Consider the following 19,051-nt stretch of genomic DNA (forward strand, 5'->3'; position numbering starts at 1 on the left):
ATTACAAACTGTTCCCAAATCGCTCGATGGTCTCAGTAATGAGATGAGCATTAGGCGCCGAGAGGTTCGGGTGTCTCGTCTCGAAAACCTCACGGACGATCAGACGGTCATCCAGACCATAGCGCACACAAACATCACTCATACAAACAACGAAAACACACTGGATTAAATGACACTATACTTACTTATTAGAACACTATCATATATATAAAAAAAAAATAGCGAAGAGGAATGAACACAACACTGAACACTGAATATGTAAAATAATTTTCGTCACTGAAATCACACTTTGCCTTTTCAGTGCGCGATAGCCCTTAAAATATATAGGATTATGATTCGGATTTCACTGTAAATGCTTCTCTCACACCATTGACACACTTTGGGGGTTAGCACTGGGGAAAAGTTGTCCGGATCGTCCCACGATGAATCCAGTTGTTACGCTGAACCGTCCTAAAACGTAGAGGTGATTCTTCAGCAAATTAAACAAGAAATTCTCCAAAGTAGAATGCTGATGTTGGAGGGCGCGTGTATAACATTTTAAACGCACAAGGTCTGCGGACCTGGGACTTCACTAGTTGGGGCTAGCCGTAAGAAAACGTCCTTCACCGGCTAAATAGCTTGTGCCCCTTAACAAAAAGTCATACTTGAAGCTCGACGCGATGCGCGTGGTTACGGCTTCTAAACCTGGAGTCAAACTCCCTGAGCACCGAAGCTCAAGGTACGGGTTGCAATGGTCAACTGAAAAAGGTTGGCAGTTCATTTCAAGTTGAGTTGATTTTAGTTTAGCGTCCCGTTCAGCAGCGAGGCTATATGAGACGTAGACCTACTGATTAACGTGGAATCCGAACCACATGAGCTCCCGCCGGGAATCGAACCCGGGTCTCCCACGCCGAAGGCGCGTACGCTAACCGCTTAGCCACGAGGGAGCTCAGTTCATTTCAAAAATCACTCAGTTAACTCACCTGTATGCACATACAAACAGAATATAGAAAACAATTTATGTTAATTTTAGTCAAGTGCCCATAATGCACCAGACACGGCGATAACTTTGGCGTGAGAAAGTACAGATAACGAGTACGAAACAACGCAGTTGGTGCCACTTTTGTGGCTGGAACATCTGATCAGCCCGTATTTCTCTAATCTATTATAATGTTTCCATAAGCGATTAAAGAAAACACTTAATTCAGTTCCCAATAACTATAGAATATATACTGTGCATATAATAAGTCAGGAAGAAACTGAAATGGTTAGTCATTCGCTGAAATGTTCTCACCAAAAGCAACGTTTTAAATATATATATGAGAAAACGATGAAAAACTTCGTTGTCCAGTTGTGTGGGAAGGAAGCAATTCCCACCAAAGAAAGAACTTATATGTGTTGCAGAATAAAGTACAAATCGAAAATAATAATCACAGTCTTTACAAAATATACAGAGTGTCCACAAAAATCCTTCTATAACCTGGTGGCGGTTATAGATTTGGGATCCGAGCGAGAACGACCTGTTAAGAGCACACGTAGACAGGGTGAGAACCCTTGGCCGTATGATGAAGTATGAATAAAATTAGGTTTTTCGCCAAAAATTTAAAATTAGTTAGTTGGCAACACTGTGATATGGTGTGAGACTTACGTGCATAAACGATGAATGGTTTTTCACCTGAAAAAGGGCTATTTAAAATAGTGAAATTACTTATTCACTCACTACAACATGATGAGGGTCCTGCATGAACAATATCCAATCCAAGTGTTCCATGAAGTAATAAGATCCTCTTGAACAATTGGTGCAGTTGGGTTTCCTTATCTTCCGTTTCTTCACATGTTGAAACCATGCTGTCTTCATGTGTGAGTATCCTCCATGGTTCTCCAACGGTGAGTTGATGAGGGGAGAAGGGAAGATTTTTTTTTAAAACACTGGTGTGAGAAACGAGGTATGGTTATAACATCTGTATAATAACTTCACTAAAAATGCGCAAAAAGCGTTTGTAGGGCTATTGAATTCTTAATATTTAAAAAAAATACTTTTCGTAAAATGTTTTAAGTGTTCCGTTTCGATCACTTTATTTGATAAAAAAATAAGTAAATATGCACACTCAATAACTATTCAAGAAAACATCGACTTAAAGAATTATCAAATATCTCAATAAAAATTAGTAAATATACTGATATCTGTATTTAAAATATCAAAATATGAATGAATAAGCAAATGGCAAACATGTTAAAGGTACTAAAATATTAGAATTATTGTCAAAGTTTCGATATTACTATAATATATTTGAAAAATATAAAAATCATTGAAAAAGTAAAATGAATAGAAATGTAAACACATGATAAACTGACAATATACAAACAAAATAAGGTTTTCACTTCTATGTCCCTTTTTTTTTTTTTTTTTTTTTTGTGCCTCGTGTTGTTTGGCAGAAAAAAACGAAAAATCGTTTTTCAAAAATAATAATAAAAAAAAAAAAAACAAGTGTCAAAGCTGACGTTCATACTGATTCCAAGAAACAAGCATGATTCGATATATCAAGAAAAGATCGTGATTTCGTTGACATGTATGGAGAAAATTTGGCACGCCATAAGGTCAAAATGACTCCGCTCGTCATGAAAAAATCGAGACTTTAATTCGATAATGCTCAATGTAACAAATGATTTCTTCTGAAACAAAGTTATTATTAGCTTAGGCCTAGAATAATGGTTTTATTTTACTTCCAGAAACGTAAACATTGTATGGTTACCAGAATAGGTGAGTATTATCTGCAAAAAAATTATTAATAAAGCGTTGAAAACTATTCAATATCGATCCGAGTTTTTCAAAGGTCTGAATCAAGGAAGTTGACTCAATAGTCCAAACATTCCTAAAAATAAATGGTCATTACGCCATGAATTGACCGAAACCATAGGTGGGAAAAATGTGTAATACTACACGTACTTACACACGAAATATGCCATCGACACCTGTGAGGCAAAACTGAAACGTGAATAGGCCTGCAACCATAGGCACTTACAAAATGTTTCTATACAAAACTGAAATATAAACATTAATATTCAGTAAAATACGCGTATGTTCCCTGGAACATAACATACGTCTTCCACCTAGAAAAAATGTGTGAACACACAAAATACAAATGCTCTCGTAGCACCGTAGATATGTCTCTATAAGACAAAATGCATGAGACCTGTGAGAAGAAAAACATGAGATACAAACAAGAGTATAGTCAACGACATTACAAATTTCTGGTCAGTCTGAAATATCAAGATTAAATTCCCTACAAAACAGTTATGTCATTTCATAACAGTTAAACTTTCTTAGGCATCTTCGCTACAAAATATTCAAAATGGTCTTATTAACACATTAAAATTCACTCATCGAGCATATGAAATAATTAACAAAATAATTTTCAAAAATCGTTATGGCTTCCTGCTGTTGGAAAGAAAATAAGTTTATTTTTCGGGATCTATATCAATATCTCTAAGACGGCTGAAACCTCATAAATAATGGGCCATGTCGATTTTTGAAGAAAATCATCCGTCATTGGTAGTATGGCTGAAACCTAAAGATTTGTATTCCAAAACCTTTGGCCATGTTGATTTCTGAAGGAAATCCTCCATACTGTTTGTTATGGCTAAAACCTAAAGGTCCGTTATCCAAAACCTTTGGCCATGTTGATTTTTTAAAAAAAAATCCTCCATAACAATAACAATTTTACTAATAAATTCCAAATAGTTTAAGGACATACTGTGACTAAAATATAATTTTCTCAAAATTAATACGAAAAATAAACATTACAACGCGTTAGCATACAAGTACACAATATAGTTACGATTCATAAACATTAAAATATTCACCGAAATGTTACTAGACACTAAAATATACTCAAAACATTTAACCTAAGAATACACATTCTTAGTTACGGGTTACTATCAAAATGAAAACTAAAATCTAAAATTAACACTACAAAAGAAATTTAACATTGATTATAGGGTAAAATTTCATGTTCTACGCATGTGACTACACACTAAGTTTCAATCACAGATGTAAAAATGTACATATAATTAACAACCAAAAGTTTTCTTATCCTGGGCATCTCGATACTTTCTTTTTTTTTAAAAAAAAATCTAAAAATAAAATCAAACATTAATTGTGAGTCATACGTATGATAACATGTTTAAGAATTTGGAAAGTGGGAAGGGATACTAAAAAGGAATTTAAAATTTAAAACACAATAAGATATATTACAAGGCCAAAACATCTTCCCACTAGCTGGAGATACGGAAATCTCGCCAAGTATTCAAATTGCTTTTGAAATTCAATTCCCCTACGTATGTGATTACATACTGTTTTATTTATAAACATACAACTATATATATAAGTAACAACTAAAATTTTTTGATCCTGCGCACCTGGACATTTTTTTTAAACATTCTAAAAAGAGAATCGAACATTAATCATAAATAACATGTAGTAACATATTTGAGAATTTCGAAAGTGGGAAGGGATCCTAAAAAGGAATTTAAAATTTAAAACATTTAATAAAAATATGTTATAAGGCCAAAACATCTTCCCACTGGCTGAGATACGGAACTGCGCTACTAGTTCAAATTGCTTTTGGATAATGCAATTTCTCTACGTATATAACGTAATTACTAAAATCTTAAAATCAAACATCTAAAATGAAAACAAGAAAAATTAATAACATTAAACTAATAATAAGTCATTGATAAGGTTTGCAACACTAATACAAAGCTGGTTGAAGTATGAAGTACTACGTTGAGCAAAGACACACACATACACACACATACAAAGAATCAGTCTGCTGTGTGTCGTCTGTTATTCGTCGACATAAACAGGTGATCGAAAATGCAGCGGCTATGTTATCAAAATAAAAAGGAAAAAAAAACGCGTTATCTGCTCTTTGCTGAACAGTTAAAAGCTAGAAGCAAAAATGAGTTTTAAAAGAAATGCGTAGTTCTTCTTTTCGTATCCAGGTGTTCTGATCAAAACTAAAAGCAAAAAGGAAGAAAATAAATGCATGTTTATCACCTAACAGTTGAAAGAAAGATTAAAAGAAATGTGTGGCTTTCCTGAAAGAAAATTCGTATCTACACACAAAGTCTTGGTTACTTTTTTTTTCTTTTCCTATGATTACTATTTCTATTTTGATAATTACGGTTTGTTCGTCTATTCCTACAATGATTACTATTACGTACAAATCTATTCTTAATGTTGTCACACAAGTTGCGGTTCCTGTCTAGTTTGTGATAACTCAGGTTACGTGGCTGTGATTTACGACTCCTTCCATTTCTGTTACTGCCTTTTCGAGTGCGGTCTTGGTTCTGATTCCCTTTAAATTTCATATTGTTTACGCTCCGGTCTGCGTATCTTTGCCTATTGCTATAACTGTAGCCTCGTTTGTGCTTTTTTACTCTGTGGTTTGTGACAGCTGTTGTTGTGCGCTTACGACCTCTGTCGTCTACAATCATATGTTCGTAGATTTCACTACTTCTACTACAAGCGGCGTCACTAGATTCTGAATAGATAAAATCGTTGCCAGATTTGTTACGAGGTTGGTTTAGATTACCTGTCTCTGGTTGGAATTCAGATTTCTGCGTTTCCTTTTCATTAGGAGTGTTAGTCTCTAGCTCAGGTTCCAATTCCAATGTTTTGTTTACACTAGGAATATGAGTCACTAACTGAGGTTCAAATTCCGGTGTTTCGTATCCAGTAGGAACATCTGACTGTAACTGGGGTTCACATTCCGATGTTTTATTTTCAGCGCTCTCTATTCCTTGGTCATTTTCACGAAACACGTCCTGTAAAGCGTCTATCTTCTGACCTAACTCACTTTTTAGCTCTTTTTCTAATCTATCAAAATTCTCTTGCTGCTTGCTTTCTCTAGCCTCTAAGTTTTGAAAAAGTAAATCTAATTTCTCATTAAGTAAAGCTAATTCTGCTTGCGTGTATGGCATCTTGAGCAAAATAAAATAAGCTATCACAAAAACATATGATTAAAATCATCTGAAAGAGATTTTTTTTTTTTTTTGTTTTAATTCCTGGTACTGAGCTGAAAGACAAATGGTATGTTAAAATATTGATCTTATGAGTATTCGAGCACCAACGGTCTCGATTCGGGTCCCTGTTCGGGTGCCATTTATTTGTAACCGTCAGGAGTTCGGGTCACTGTTCGGGCAGACATTTATTTGTGACCATCCGGAGTTCTGGTCGCTGTTCGTGGTTCGTGGTCCTACCAATAAGTATTCTCCTGAGACTGGAACTTACCTGGACAGGACGATGAAGGACCTCTCCAAGAAGAATTACAAACTGTTCCCAAATCGCTCGATGGTCTCAGTAATGAGATGAGCATTAGGCGCCGAGAGGTTCGGGTGTCTCGTCTCGAAAACCTCACGGACGATCAGACGGTCATCCAGACCATAGCGCACACAAACATCACTCATACAAACAACGAAAACACACTGGATTAAATGACACTATACTTACTTATTAGAACACTATCATATATAAAAAAAAAATAGCGAAGAGGAATGAACACAACACTGAACACTGAATATGTAAAATAATTTTCGTCACTGAAATCACACTTTGCCTTTTCAGTGCGCGATAGCCCTTAAAATATATAGGATTATGATTCGGATTTCACTGTAAATGCTTCTCTCACACCATTGACACACTTTGGGGGTTAGCACTGGGGAAAAGTTGTCCGGATCGTCCCACGATGAATCCAGTTGTTACGCTGAACCGTCCTAAAACGTAGAGGTGATTCTTCAGCAAATTAAACAAGAAATTCTCCAAAGTAGAATGCTGATGTTGGAGGGCGCGTGTATAACATTTTAAACGCACAAGGTCTGCGGACCTGGGACTTCACTAGTTGGGGCTAGCCGTAAGAAAACGTCCTTCACCGGCTAAATAGCTTGTGCCCCTTAACAAAAAGTCATACTTGAAGCTCGACGCGATGCGCGTGGTTACGGCTTCTAAACCTGGAGTCAAACTCCCTGAGCACCGAAGCTCAAGGTACGGGTTGCAATGGTCAACTGAAAAAGGTTGGCAGTTCATTTCAAAAATCACTCAGTTAACTCACCTGTATGCACATACAAACAGAATATAGAAAACAATTTACGTTAAATTTAGTCAAGTGCCCATAATGCACCAGACACGGCGATAACTTTGGCGTGAGAAAGTACAGATAACGAGTACGAAACAACGCAGTTGGTGCCACTTTTGTGGTTGGAACATCTGGTCAGCCCGTATTTCTCTAATCTATTATAATGTTTCCATAAGCGATTAAAGAAAACACTTAATTCAGTTCCCAATAACTATAGAATATATACTGTGCATATAATAAGTCAGGAAGAAACTGAAATGGTTAGTCATTCGCTGAAATGTTCTCACCAAAAGCAACGTTTTAAATATATATATGAGAAAACGATGAAAAACTTCGTTGTCCAGTTGTGTGGGAAGGAAGCAATTCCCACCAAAGAAAGAACTTATATGTGTTGCAGAATAAAGTACAAATCGAAAATAATAATCACAGTCTTTACGAAATATACAGTGTGTCCACAAAAAATCCTTCTATAACCTGGTGGCGGTTATATTCTGATGCTCGTTCACATACGCGCGCGGAGCATATTTTTAATCACCCTATTAACTCGTTTACATAAATTACTGCTAAGATTGTATGGTTCAGTGGTAACATTTCAGTATACCTATTCTGAAAAGAAATCACTTCATATGATGACTCCAAAAGACTTCAGCTCGATCATGAATGACTTTCTAAGGTTGTCCAACTAATGTACAAAGATGCAGAACTAGCTTACAAATAACCTTGGAAATATAAGGGTCGAAGGGTTTACCAAATAAAGGAAGACGCCAGAAGTTAGCAAAACTGATGTTTGACAGTCTTTACCTTTATACTCCATAACTCCACTGACAGTAAGATCGTTGTTACAAAATTGTACAGCATTTTACGTAAAAGTAAATCTGCAAGGAAGTTCATCTTACTTCTTATCATAAAACACTGTGAAAGGATAAATTAAATTTCAATTTTTTTAATCGAAGGAAGTGACATGGCTATTGTGTATTCCGTGCTCACGTATTCTTTAAGACCAGTCCATAGATAAAACACGTATTTTTTTGAAAGTAAAAATAAATAAATAAATATAAAAAACTAGTCTTAGTGACCCTCCTCATCGTACTGTGAAGTATGATATCTAATATGTAAGTATAAAACTGAACTTGTGTGGATCAAATTATGTCATTTTGTATAAAGTACGCACAAATAAATTAATATATGCCGCAGCGTTTTTGAAAATTCCCATTTTAAGAGGAAAGGAAGGCATTTTATATATTTTTCGAGACATTGAAAGAGACGTTTCCTCATGTTTCTTATAGGGTCACGGTAAAACGGCTGAACAATTCGAAATTAATTTTGGAAAATAGATATCTCAAGATAGACTTTTATTACATCACTTTCATTCGAATATCTATACTAAGGGAATTGAGGGGGTGAAAATTTATACGGAAAATAGGGTGTCACGTGCTCTTCAAGCTAGGAATATGAAACTCTGTATATAAACTAACTAACCAATTAACTAACTCTGTGGGGTGTGGAATCCGGAAATTCAATGCCGCGTTCACAAAAGCTTTCCATTGACTTCTGTTCTTTCCAACTGGATCCAGTTTCTAGTTTGTATTCCTATTTCTGTGAGATCCACCTTTAATATTATCCTCCCATCTGCGCCTAGGTCTTTCTAATGGTCGTTTTCCGATTGGATTGCCAATTAACACTTTGCAAGTGTTCTTACTTTCTTCCATTCTGACTACATGATCAGTCCACCTGAGCCTCCTAGACTTGATGACCCTAACAGTATTTGTTAAACGGTATAATTTATGTAGTTTCTCGTTACGAAGTTTCCGCCGTTCTCCATTCCCGTTCTTTTTGGGTCCGAATATTCGTCTCAGGATTTTATTTCCAAATACTTTCAGCTTGCGTGCATCCCTTGGAGTAAGTGACCCTGTTTCGGAATCATATAGTACAACAGGAATGATTATGGTTTTTTATAAACTCTTCATTAAAAATAAGCAAAAATGTATCAGTGTTTAAACATTTCTCGTTTAGGAGGAAGAGGCATTTTCTTTATTTTTTCCACTTCGAAATTGATGTTATATGTTGTTTGTAATCGTATCACGAGAAAATATCTGACCCATTTGAAACGAATTTTGGAACATAGTACCTACTTCAAGCTGAATTTTTATCATGTCACTTTAATTAATTAGCATATCTTATGTGGGTAGGGGCTTCAAAACTTTATGCGAAAAATAGATTATCTTACGGGTTTTTATCATTATCATTAAATTTTCACTGAATTGGCTATCGTAAGGAGAGAATGGATTCATTTTTTTTTCATCATAAACCTATTCTCCACGTGCATTACAGCTAGTAATCTATAATTGTCTGTTCATTGTTTTTGTATGCTTCGTTCTTAATTTCACCTCATTGAAATTTCATTTTACTAGAATGTAAGTAATGAAGTGGTTCCATGATTTCTTGCATAATCCCCGACATATTTCCGGAAATAATTAAGTAGCCATAAATACGGATAACCTCTCTCCTACTTCTAGGTTTGGGTAGATTTATGATCGTCTGAGTTCTCTCCGGATCTATGTGAGATGATCCACCTTCAAATTCATAACGTAAGAATTCGATTTTGGTTTGAAAAAGTTATATTTGTCTCTCCGAAACTGTTATTAGCTATTTCCTGAATCGTTCTAATACTTTCTTTTTTAGATCTCCAATGTCAGAAGCAGGAACCAAAAAATCATCTTGTAATATTTCAATTCTCCGAATATTTTATGCATAAGTCTTGTAAGTGGGTTTAATAAAACCTTATAGCTAGACGACAATGTTCTAGTAAAGATTAGAAGTGCAGAATATGATATACTTTCTACTGCTTTCAGGGATAAGAAATTATTGGAAAGATTGTTCTATATCTGTCCTTCCGAAGATAGCATCCTTTCTTAGATTAAATATGGTGGCATCCAAATGAGGAGAAGAAAAATTGTTGACTTCGATTTTTTTATTTACCTCAGTATAAGGAATTAATAGCCGCTTTGTCCCATTTTTATTTTTGACAAGGAACAAAGTGACGAATAGGAAGGAAACTAACTTTGCTGACTATTTTCTCTTCAATAAGTTTATCTATATTAGTTCAACTTCGGACTTTTTTTTTTTTTTTTTTTTTTAACGAAGTCTTACAGGTTTCATCTTTCGTCTATTTCATAGGCAAACTCTTTTATGGTCTCCAGTTTGTCATTGATGATCATTATATTTATTACAGAGGTTATCAATATAATGCGGTGTTTCAAGAAATTGTCAACTAACTCAACCCAAACTGCTGCAATATTATCAAAACAAGAAACTGTGGTAGATATAAATGTTGTAGGGGAGAGGCAGCGTGTATGTAATCATTACTACCTGGTTTAGGTTTGCAGTGTTGTTCTCCATTCCATTCTGGTTAATGCTAAATGGTTTTCTGCTTCGAAAGTAGTTGTTCGTGGTTTCCAGTGTTTTTGCCGTATGATCGTTTGCCGATTACGTCTCTCATCAAATTGATACCGGGTCGCATCGAGAACACTGTAAAGATAAATTGTCCAGATATTGTTAATGACTCTTATAAAGCAAAAAACAGTGCGAACTTTTCCATATACTTAAGCGTACTGTACGAATTTATATGTCTCTTTGCGTCACACCTCTTTAGTAATTGGACTTGATCCCCTGTGCTCTGAACCCCCCCAAATATCAAGTTATCAAGAATATATTTCTCCTTTAGCCTTGCACAAATAAACCTTTTTCTGTAAAGCAAACCATAACAGAATGTCACTGTTGGTGAGCAACTTCTCCTGTTATATGGAATTATATAACTGTACGCATCACTGTTAGTTCATTTGTAAAACTTCATACCTCATCCCTTATTTCTTAGGTCGATTCGTGTTTACTTATTTGTAATATGTAAATGTGCTATGATTATTAATAATTCTGATAGCCGTTTTAAACTGATAATGTGTTTCGTTCTAATTGATCACCGATGTCAGAAGTAGTTCCACAGCTGAGCCTTCTCCTAATCAACTTAAACAAAGAAAAAAAATGGAAGAATCATTAGTTTTCTTTTCTGTGTATGTGTATGTCACCGAGCTACATAAGATAATTTTCATGTAAAAATATATATATATATATCGTTTGCATTTATACAATATGGGACGTCACGGTTTATTTGCTCGGAATCGTTGTAGTATTACACAGCTGTATTAGTTTAATATATCACTACTTCTTAATATAGCAAATGAACTTTTTCCTTGTACAATCCGCGGCAAAAAACCTGCAACATGAGAATGTAAGTTTATTGTGATACTACGCCTAACAGCACAGGGAATCAACATAACGTCTAAGTGGCACGAATCACGCCAGGATAAACCTCGGCGTCCTCTCGTGAACACTTATTTTGGAGCAAAAGACTTCGTCATTTCACAATAAACTTACATGATTATGTTGCAGGTTTTTTGCCGCTGATTGTACCAGCAATTGAGAACAGTATTTGATTTACAAACTTTAATATTATTTATCCTAAAGTAAAAACCGAATACATCACTATGACGTCGTTTTTTTTTTTTTAAAAAAAAAAAAAAGAAGTATATGCTACTCATTCGTAATATCGACAGATGATTTGCATGTATTATGCATCAGTGAAATTAAGAACTCCATGTAGTGTATTCATTTCACGCTTGATCTGTTGCATGTGCAAGCATTATTGTGATTGTAATATTTTTTTAATGTGAAAAATAATAATAAGAAAATGCGGTTCTAAAATTCTTGGTTAAAAGTTGTAAATAATAACATTTGTCCTATTCTACAAGGTAACAAAAAAGTTCGTGTCACTTTTGACGCCCCATTTGATGAAGCTTTCACAGAGACGAAACGAAGTGACTTACGCACCGGAAAACTGATGAAAGTTTAGTGTGACTGGTTACGTGCACCAATACATACATGTTGCTCACACACAGCAATCACAGGTCATCCAATATCGAAGAAAAATGGATATATCGAAGCAGTTCGTTCGCGGTTGTTCGGTGCATTATTTTAAGATGGGTTTGTCAGCAACTGCATCAAGTCGTCAAATACGTCAGATATGTTGGGAGCATGCCGTGACCGAACGTACCGTCAGGTATTGTCCCAGAAGTTCTCGTTGGGATAACTGATCTTTTGTGATGAACCCTACAGTGGGCGGCCACAGATATTGGATGATGAGGTCCTGAAGACAGCCGTAGAGGAGGACTGTGTTCAAACATGGGTGGCGAACGCTTCTGTTTCCCAGGAAACCTTCAGATTTCGCTTGTGCCGTATAGGGAAGATGTACAAGTTGAGCAAGTAGATACACCACATGTCAGCGGTCAACAATTAAAAAGGAGTGACAGCCTATTTATTTGTCGGTGATGTGACGGCACTGCAACAACTATATTTGGACGAATGACGAAAAGTGTAAATGTGTCCAAGCGTACCAGACATTGGTTGTCACCACGTGACCCTTTGCCTTACACTTTCATAACTCAAGACCATTTCTGCACCCACGCAAGATCATGTTCTGTGTCTGGTGAACTAGTCGCCAAGGGTGCATTACAAGCTCCTACCACCAAGCCACACTATCACTGCAGACCTGTATTCGCTGCAGTTGCAACGGGAATAACATGCATTGCAGCACCCATAACCGAAATGTTCAATTCTCCTTATGTTTTTTGTTCGTTTTAATTTTTATAATGAACAAACTCCATGGCTCTGGAAAAGGCTTATGGACATTAAAACAACATAAGGATGATGTTAGACTGAAAAGAGATAATAACGCTATACACAAACATGTAAAGGAAACGGGACATAAAATAGACTGGGAGGGGGCTAGGGGTTTAGAGAGAGAGAACAAGAAGATTATTAGAAAGTGGAAAGAGCCTAGAAGAATAAAGAGAGAACAAGAGGAGAACTTAATGAATTGGACAAGCGGTATGAATATACACGAGCAATGGGAGAAATTGTTGGATGTGATAGGAGAGGAACAAGGAAAGTGCATATAGGCTATTAATAATTATTTATTTATTTAAAAATGTGTATATATATATATATATATATATATATATATATATATATATATAGTTATTTATTTTTCTTATTTAATATTTTCTATTTGTTATATACTTTTCTTTGTATGTCATCTGTTTAAAGAACTGTTGGAAAAAGTGAAAGGGCTCATTATATTTTTCTGTTAGCGCGGAATTACCTTTATCCTCATTGGTTCCCTCCGACCAATGAGAGAGAAGAAAGGGCGTGGCCTTTCACTTTCTCGTGTATATAAGATCTGCTGTCACCTGTCTTTTCTCAGTGTTTGTGTCTGATGAAGAGGACGTTAGGTCCTTGAAACTGTAACACATTGTAAGTATAGTTTTTAATAGATTTCATTCTGCTCTGGTCAGAACTGTGTTTTATTTGTTAATTTTTATACTTCCTTTCTTTGTTAGTAGCTATACTTCCTTGAACAGAACAAATTCAGAACTAACATTTTGCTATTAATTGCGAGACGATTTTTTAGAAATCATATTAAGTATTTGACTTTTATTTTTTTTTTTTAACGAAATCAGTAGTCGGCGGTAGCTTACTCGAATTTGGAATCAACATTAACATCTACATTGTATTCAACTATTATTATATATTTTCTTCATTCCTTACCTAAACGGGCGATATAGTAATATATTATTTTTCCTCTCTTGTTTTTCCCTTTATTGTGGGGTTTGCAGGAAGTTTCTTACAATTCTGCATGTTTCCAATATTACACACTTCTGTACTTTCTTTATGAATTTTTCTTCAATTCCAGTTGTTTCAAGTGCAGTTTTCAGCGTCGTGTGGAGCACTCCGGTATCCGATATTACTGCTGTAATATATTCTCACATTTTTGGTCTTCCATTGTTATTTTTGGTCTTCCATTGTTATTTTTGGTCTCTTTGCTTATTACTGTAATATTATGATGTATTTCTATATCGGTTAGTATTGCTTTTTCTCTCTCTCAGTAAAATTTGTGTTCTTGTTTGTTTCTAGTACGGCTTCTGGTTGGTGTTGTAATGCTGTACTTCTTCTAGTGTCATGTTTTTTTGTTTCATTGTTCTTTTTTGATGTAGAACTTTTGCTACTTTGTCGTATTTTTCCTTGTATTCTGTTTGTGTTATCATTGAGCATCTAGTTTTTGACACGTTGTATTGTTTCTTGATATATTTGACATCATCTGCATTTGTCATCTTGTATTCCGATGTTTTTCAGGATGTGTTTTTCTGTAGTGTTGTGTATTTATTACCTGGTCTTTATTGCTTGCATGAACTTCCCTATTTCTGGGTATAAATCTCCTACGTATTTGGTCCACTGAAATATCGTTTCTCTATCTACATGTCCCGGGTTGATTTGTTCTGGGAATCGCCCATATATATATATATATATATATATATATATATATATATATATATATATATATATATATTGCTTCCATATGTCCTCTGTTGTTTGTAACGTTGGTATTACTTTCGATTCCTCCGTCTAGCTTAGGTAAAATAGTGTATATTTGTGGTGCGCTACGACTGTTGCTCTACATAATTTTGAAAATATGAAAGTGAAATCTAAGTTTTACGTCCCACGGCTATGCCGGTTAGGCTAAAGGAGACGGTGATGATGAGAAATGAATGAAATGGTGGAATGAATAAATAAAGTGGGAGAAACGGGAGAACCCCCGAGAAAACCCGAAAACCCACTTCTTATTTTCCATAGCAATAATTTCTTACTATTTGAATTTGTCTGTAATGTAGATTTCGAATGTTGATTAGTCCTTGTACTCCTTCCTTTCTTGGTAATGACACACTTTCTTTAGGAGCTCCTTCGTGGCTAAGCGGTTAACATAGCGCCTTTGGCGTGGGAGATCCGCGTTCGATTCCCGGCGGAAGTTCATGTTTTTTGGATTCCACGTTAATCAGTAGGTGTCGTCTCATATAGCTTCACTGCTAAAAGGAACGTTAAACTCAAAATCAATTCAACTCAAGTCTTTCTTTAGTCTGTCAATATTGATCTATTTTTTTCTTTCTTTCTTTTAAGATCCGTTAGTTCGCTCTCTGTCTATTTAAATACTCCAAATGAGTTTGTTAGACCCGGTACTGCAAATATGTTAATAGCTTTACTTGTGTTCTTACTGCTGAGGTTTGTTTTGCATATATCTTTCAGTCTCTGTTGGTAGTTTTGTATTATTTCTTCGTTGGCCTTTTTGTATTCTATTCTTCTAGATTGATTGAATTTTAAATACTTCTTTCGGCTTTATAGCTTCTAATGTCTCTTCTGTAACTAACTTATATTTTTTGGTTATTTATTATCCTCGATTAACATGCATTGTTTCACATTTATCTATTCCAAACTTCGTTCTTACGTCTGTTGAGTACATTTGGGTAATATTCAGTAGATTCTTCAGTTGGTTATCTTCTTGTTTCTTCTGAATTAGGTATGTCTTCTCTCTCGTAAGAAATTTCAGCATTTCTGCGAGGTTTTCTTGAACTTCTGATGCCAATAATTATGGATATCATCATTTCCTGACGCCTTCAAGTTGTTCGTTTTTCTTATTACTTCTTTAATTTCTCGGTCTGTTATTTCGTAGTTTTCCGCTGATCTCTTTTATCCATTTTGCTTCAGTATCATGTGTGTGTTCCGTTTCCCACAGTTGTTTCCGGTAGTTCTCTATTTCTTTTTGTGGTTGTTCTGTTTGCTCAGGATTTTGCTTTGCTATCGGTCTCTTATAAAACTTCTCGCTCTGTGTAAACAAGTTCGTATATCTTTTCAGTCTACTGCTGTAAACAGTAAGTGTTTATTTCAGTGTATCTTCGTACTCTCGTATGTGTTTGTTGTGTTCTTCGTGTCTCGTATGTGTCTTTGCTTTGTTGAAAATTTTCAGCGTGTTTTTATTGTGTATTAATTGTTTTTCTCTATTACCCGTTTGCCTAAATCTCTTCTTATTTCCTCTATTCTTCTATTAAGCCTTTCTTCCCGTGGGTATTTCCTTCTCTGGTTCGTCTTTGCACGTGTTTTTCTCCTCTATTATTCTTGTTTTGATAAGGCTGCACAGTATATTATCGCGTGGATTTCTTGTTTTTGTGGTCGTTGGGTGCAAAATACTCCCTGCAAATGTAGCTGGTGTTATTGTGTGCTACTTATCTGCTCAACTGTAGTTTGTTCGGGTATCCAGACAGTTGTTCGCTAATTCGGCATCCTGTCACCGATGGGTCATATGCTGTCACGTCCAGCATCGGCTTTATACGTGTGCTGGTGCTCCTCAAGCAGTGACTTTTCTCCGAAGTTTCCTTTTCTCTTCTTCATCTCCATTTTCATGGGATTTGGTTTATAACTGTTATCGGCAATTATCATCTAGCCCTTAGTGTTCTTTCACCACAACCTTATAAGGCAGCAAGGAACAGTTCTTATTGGATGGCGACACTTTCTTGCTTGCCACAGTGGAGTATGAGGTTATTTGTTTGGGCCATCATCATCGCTTGATAGTCCAGCACGCCCTGGTCCTCACTGCTGCTCTGGTTGGGGGCTGCTTATTTAGTATTCGCAGCTGACATCCACTGGGGGCCGTTCCACTACCCACACCCCAGTATTCCTCCCGTTCCCTAGGTTCCCATTGCAATGGATTCTTCCTTTTTACATAAATGGTTACATACTTAATTCTTGCCCTGATCATATTCTTTAGTTATTTGGGTTTATGTTCAGTACAAAATATAGTAGAATATTACTTTTTTTTCAGAAAGAAAATAACAATTTAAATGGTGGACATTTTAGAACTCTCTCTTTTGTATACGGTGTTACGCGTAAGTACTTTGGTGTACGGAGCATTAAGAGAAAACGGATCGGAATAGGAAAATTTACATTTTTTTAGAAATTTTTCTATTCAGTGCAGCGCTCAACGAGAATGAGGGAAATATCTGCTTCGAAGTGAGCTCGATTAGAATTTAGATTAGAAATTAGATTTCTGGGCTTTCGGCATCTAGGGCAACGTTAGCCGTCACATATCAGGGATGGCATCCCTCGGCGATCACACTAAAGGAATTCGGGTAGAAGAATTTAATGAGGAAAGCAGGAAGCGGCTTTGGACCATAATGATAAGTACCACCCCGGCATTTGTCTGGTGTGAATGAAAGAATAACAGGAAAACCTCACTCAGGATGGCTGAACTGAAAAAGCTTTTACACTTTTCAACCGAGTGTCCCCACCGGAAATCGAACCCGAAACTGGTCGCACAGCGACTACGCTACGCGGGGCCACTATAGTGAGCTCGAGAACTGACCACAGGTGTTCAATAACGTTGAGATCTAGAGATCAGACGAGTCTGGGGAGGTGTTCATGAAACTAAGTCTCATCAGTCCGCCAGTCTAAATTGCGCATTGTTATTCGGGAAAACTGCATCGTTGATCGGTTACAACATCTGGATAATGTGATGTACGTGCTTACCTAAAATGTCCTCATAATTACTCATAGTAATGCGTCTTCTAAGCGTAATCATAGGATCCACTGAATAGCTTGAAATTCTGTCCAGCCGCCTCGTTCTACCTCGCCTGACATGCTACAGAAATCACCGAATATACTAATAGCAACAGCCTGATGCTGCCCATGCATCCTCAGCGTTACTTTAATATCCATATGGGTGTATACAGGGTGAACCTGAAAAATGTGCACAAACTCTGGGAGGTGATTCGTGACATCAAAAGAAGACAAAAATCATCTTGCTTGTTGTCGAATTCCATGTCATGTACAAGTGACAGAGTACCAACTTGGAATCGACAATCGAATCCTGACAATTGGAACGGAACAGAAAGATATGCACAAACTGCGGGAAGTGATTTGTAACATCAAAACGAGTTAAATGTGGCTATGAACACCAACAGAACGGTACATTAGGCAGTTGTGCAGACAGAGATAGTTTGTGCACAACTTTCTGTTTCGTTCCAATTGTCAGAATTCGATTGTCGATTCCAGGTTGGCACCCTGTCACTCGTACACGACGCGGAATTCGACAGCATGCAACATGACTTTTTGTCTTCTTTTGAGACTCCCGGAGTTTGTGCACATGTTTCAGGTTCACCCTGTATACATATTTGGAGGGTTTGGAAGAAGAGGATCCCGAAGCTTCAATATTTCGCTACCTGCATGCTAATCGACGGCTTCTCTGTTCCTTAAGTTCTCTTTGTTCTTCCTAATTCCTTTCTTCTCTGACTGGTGAAACATTTCATCGAAAATAGACATAGTAATTTTATTTTAGTGTGATTATTATTACAATATTATTATTATTATTATTATTATTATTATTATTATTATTATTTTAAGGTTGTAGTGCTCAGAATAAATCAAACAACTTCCGGATTCCAACACAGCAAAATTTCATGAAAAAAACTTACTTACATCAGTAATTTGGTCAATTATTTTAATTTTTGGGACTTCAGCAATTGTTCCTTGCATCTATACGAAACCGGACTTTTTTATATGCTCGTATTGTTTTAAATGTTTTACCTTTTTTTTGAGCGATGAGTTACAACGTTTCTTCTGTTTCATCGTAGCTTGTAATGGAAGAACCAGTCTTCGACATTTTGAGAACCAAGGAGCAGTTGGGCTATAACGTATATTGCCTAGTACGTGACACATTTGGCGTTCTGGGTTATTCTATAACAGTTAATGCACAAGCACATAGACATAGGTAAGATTTACTTTTTTGAATATATGACATTGCATTTTGTTTTTATCCTATACAATCCAACTTGAAACTAGTGGTAGCAAATGCAAAATTTAACGGAATGTACAGATTAACCAGTCTTGTTATATTGGCATGTATAATAGTATAAAATGCATAATTAAAAGAAGGAAAGAAAGGGAGAAATGGAAATACCTAAAATCAGTGCGCGACTAAACAGGCAGGCATGTCAAACTCA

General features: G+C 36.0%; 1 protein-coding gene across 2 annotated transcripts in view; it reads left to right on the forward strand.

The window, feature by feature from the left end:
• LOC145673474 (nardilysin-like) overlaps window positions 1–18,842 on the forward strand; it is a 276,674-nt gene extending 257,832 nt beyond the window's left edge. Inside the window, exon 17 of one of the 2 annotated variants that reach the window (XM_081743202.1) lies at window positions 18,683–18,842. In XM_081743202.1, the coding sequence (XP_081599328.1) occupies window positions 18,683–18,823 (141 nt within the window). In that variant the 3' untranslated portion in view covers window positions 18,824–18,842. The remainder of the gene's footprint in view (window positions 1–18,682) is intronic. The other variant, XM_081743203.1, reaches the window with a different exon arrangement.
• Window positions 18,843–19,051: the final 209 nt, after the last annotated feature.

Source organism: Thermobia domestica, chromosome 16, assembly GCF_964235325.1.
Source record: "Thermobia domestica chromosome 16, izTheDome1.hap1.1, whole genome shotgun sequence".
Taxonomy (NCBI): domain Eukaryota; kingdom Metazoa; phylum Arthropoda; class Insecta; order Zygentoma; family Lepismatidae; genus Thermobia; species Thermobia domestica.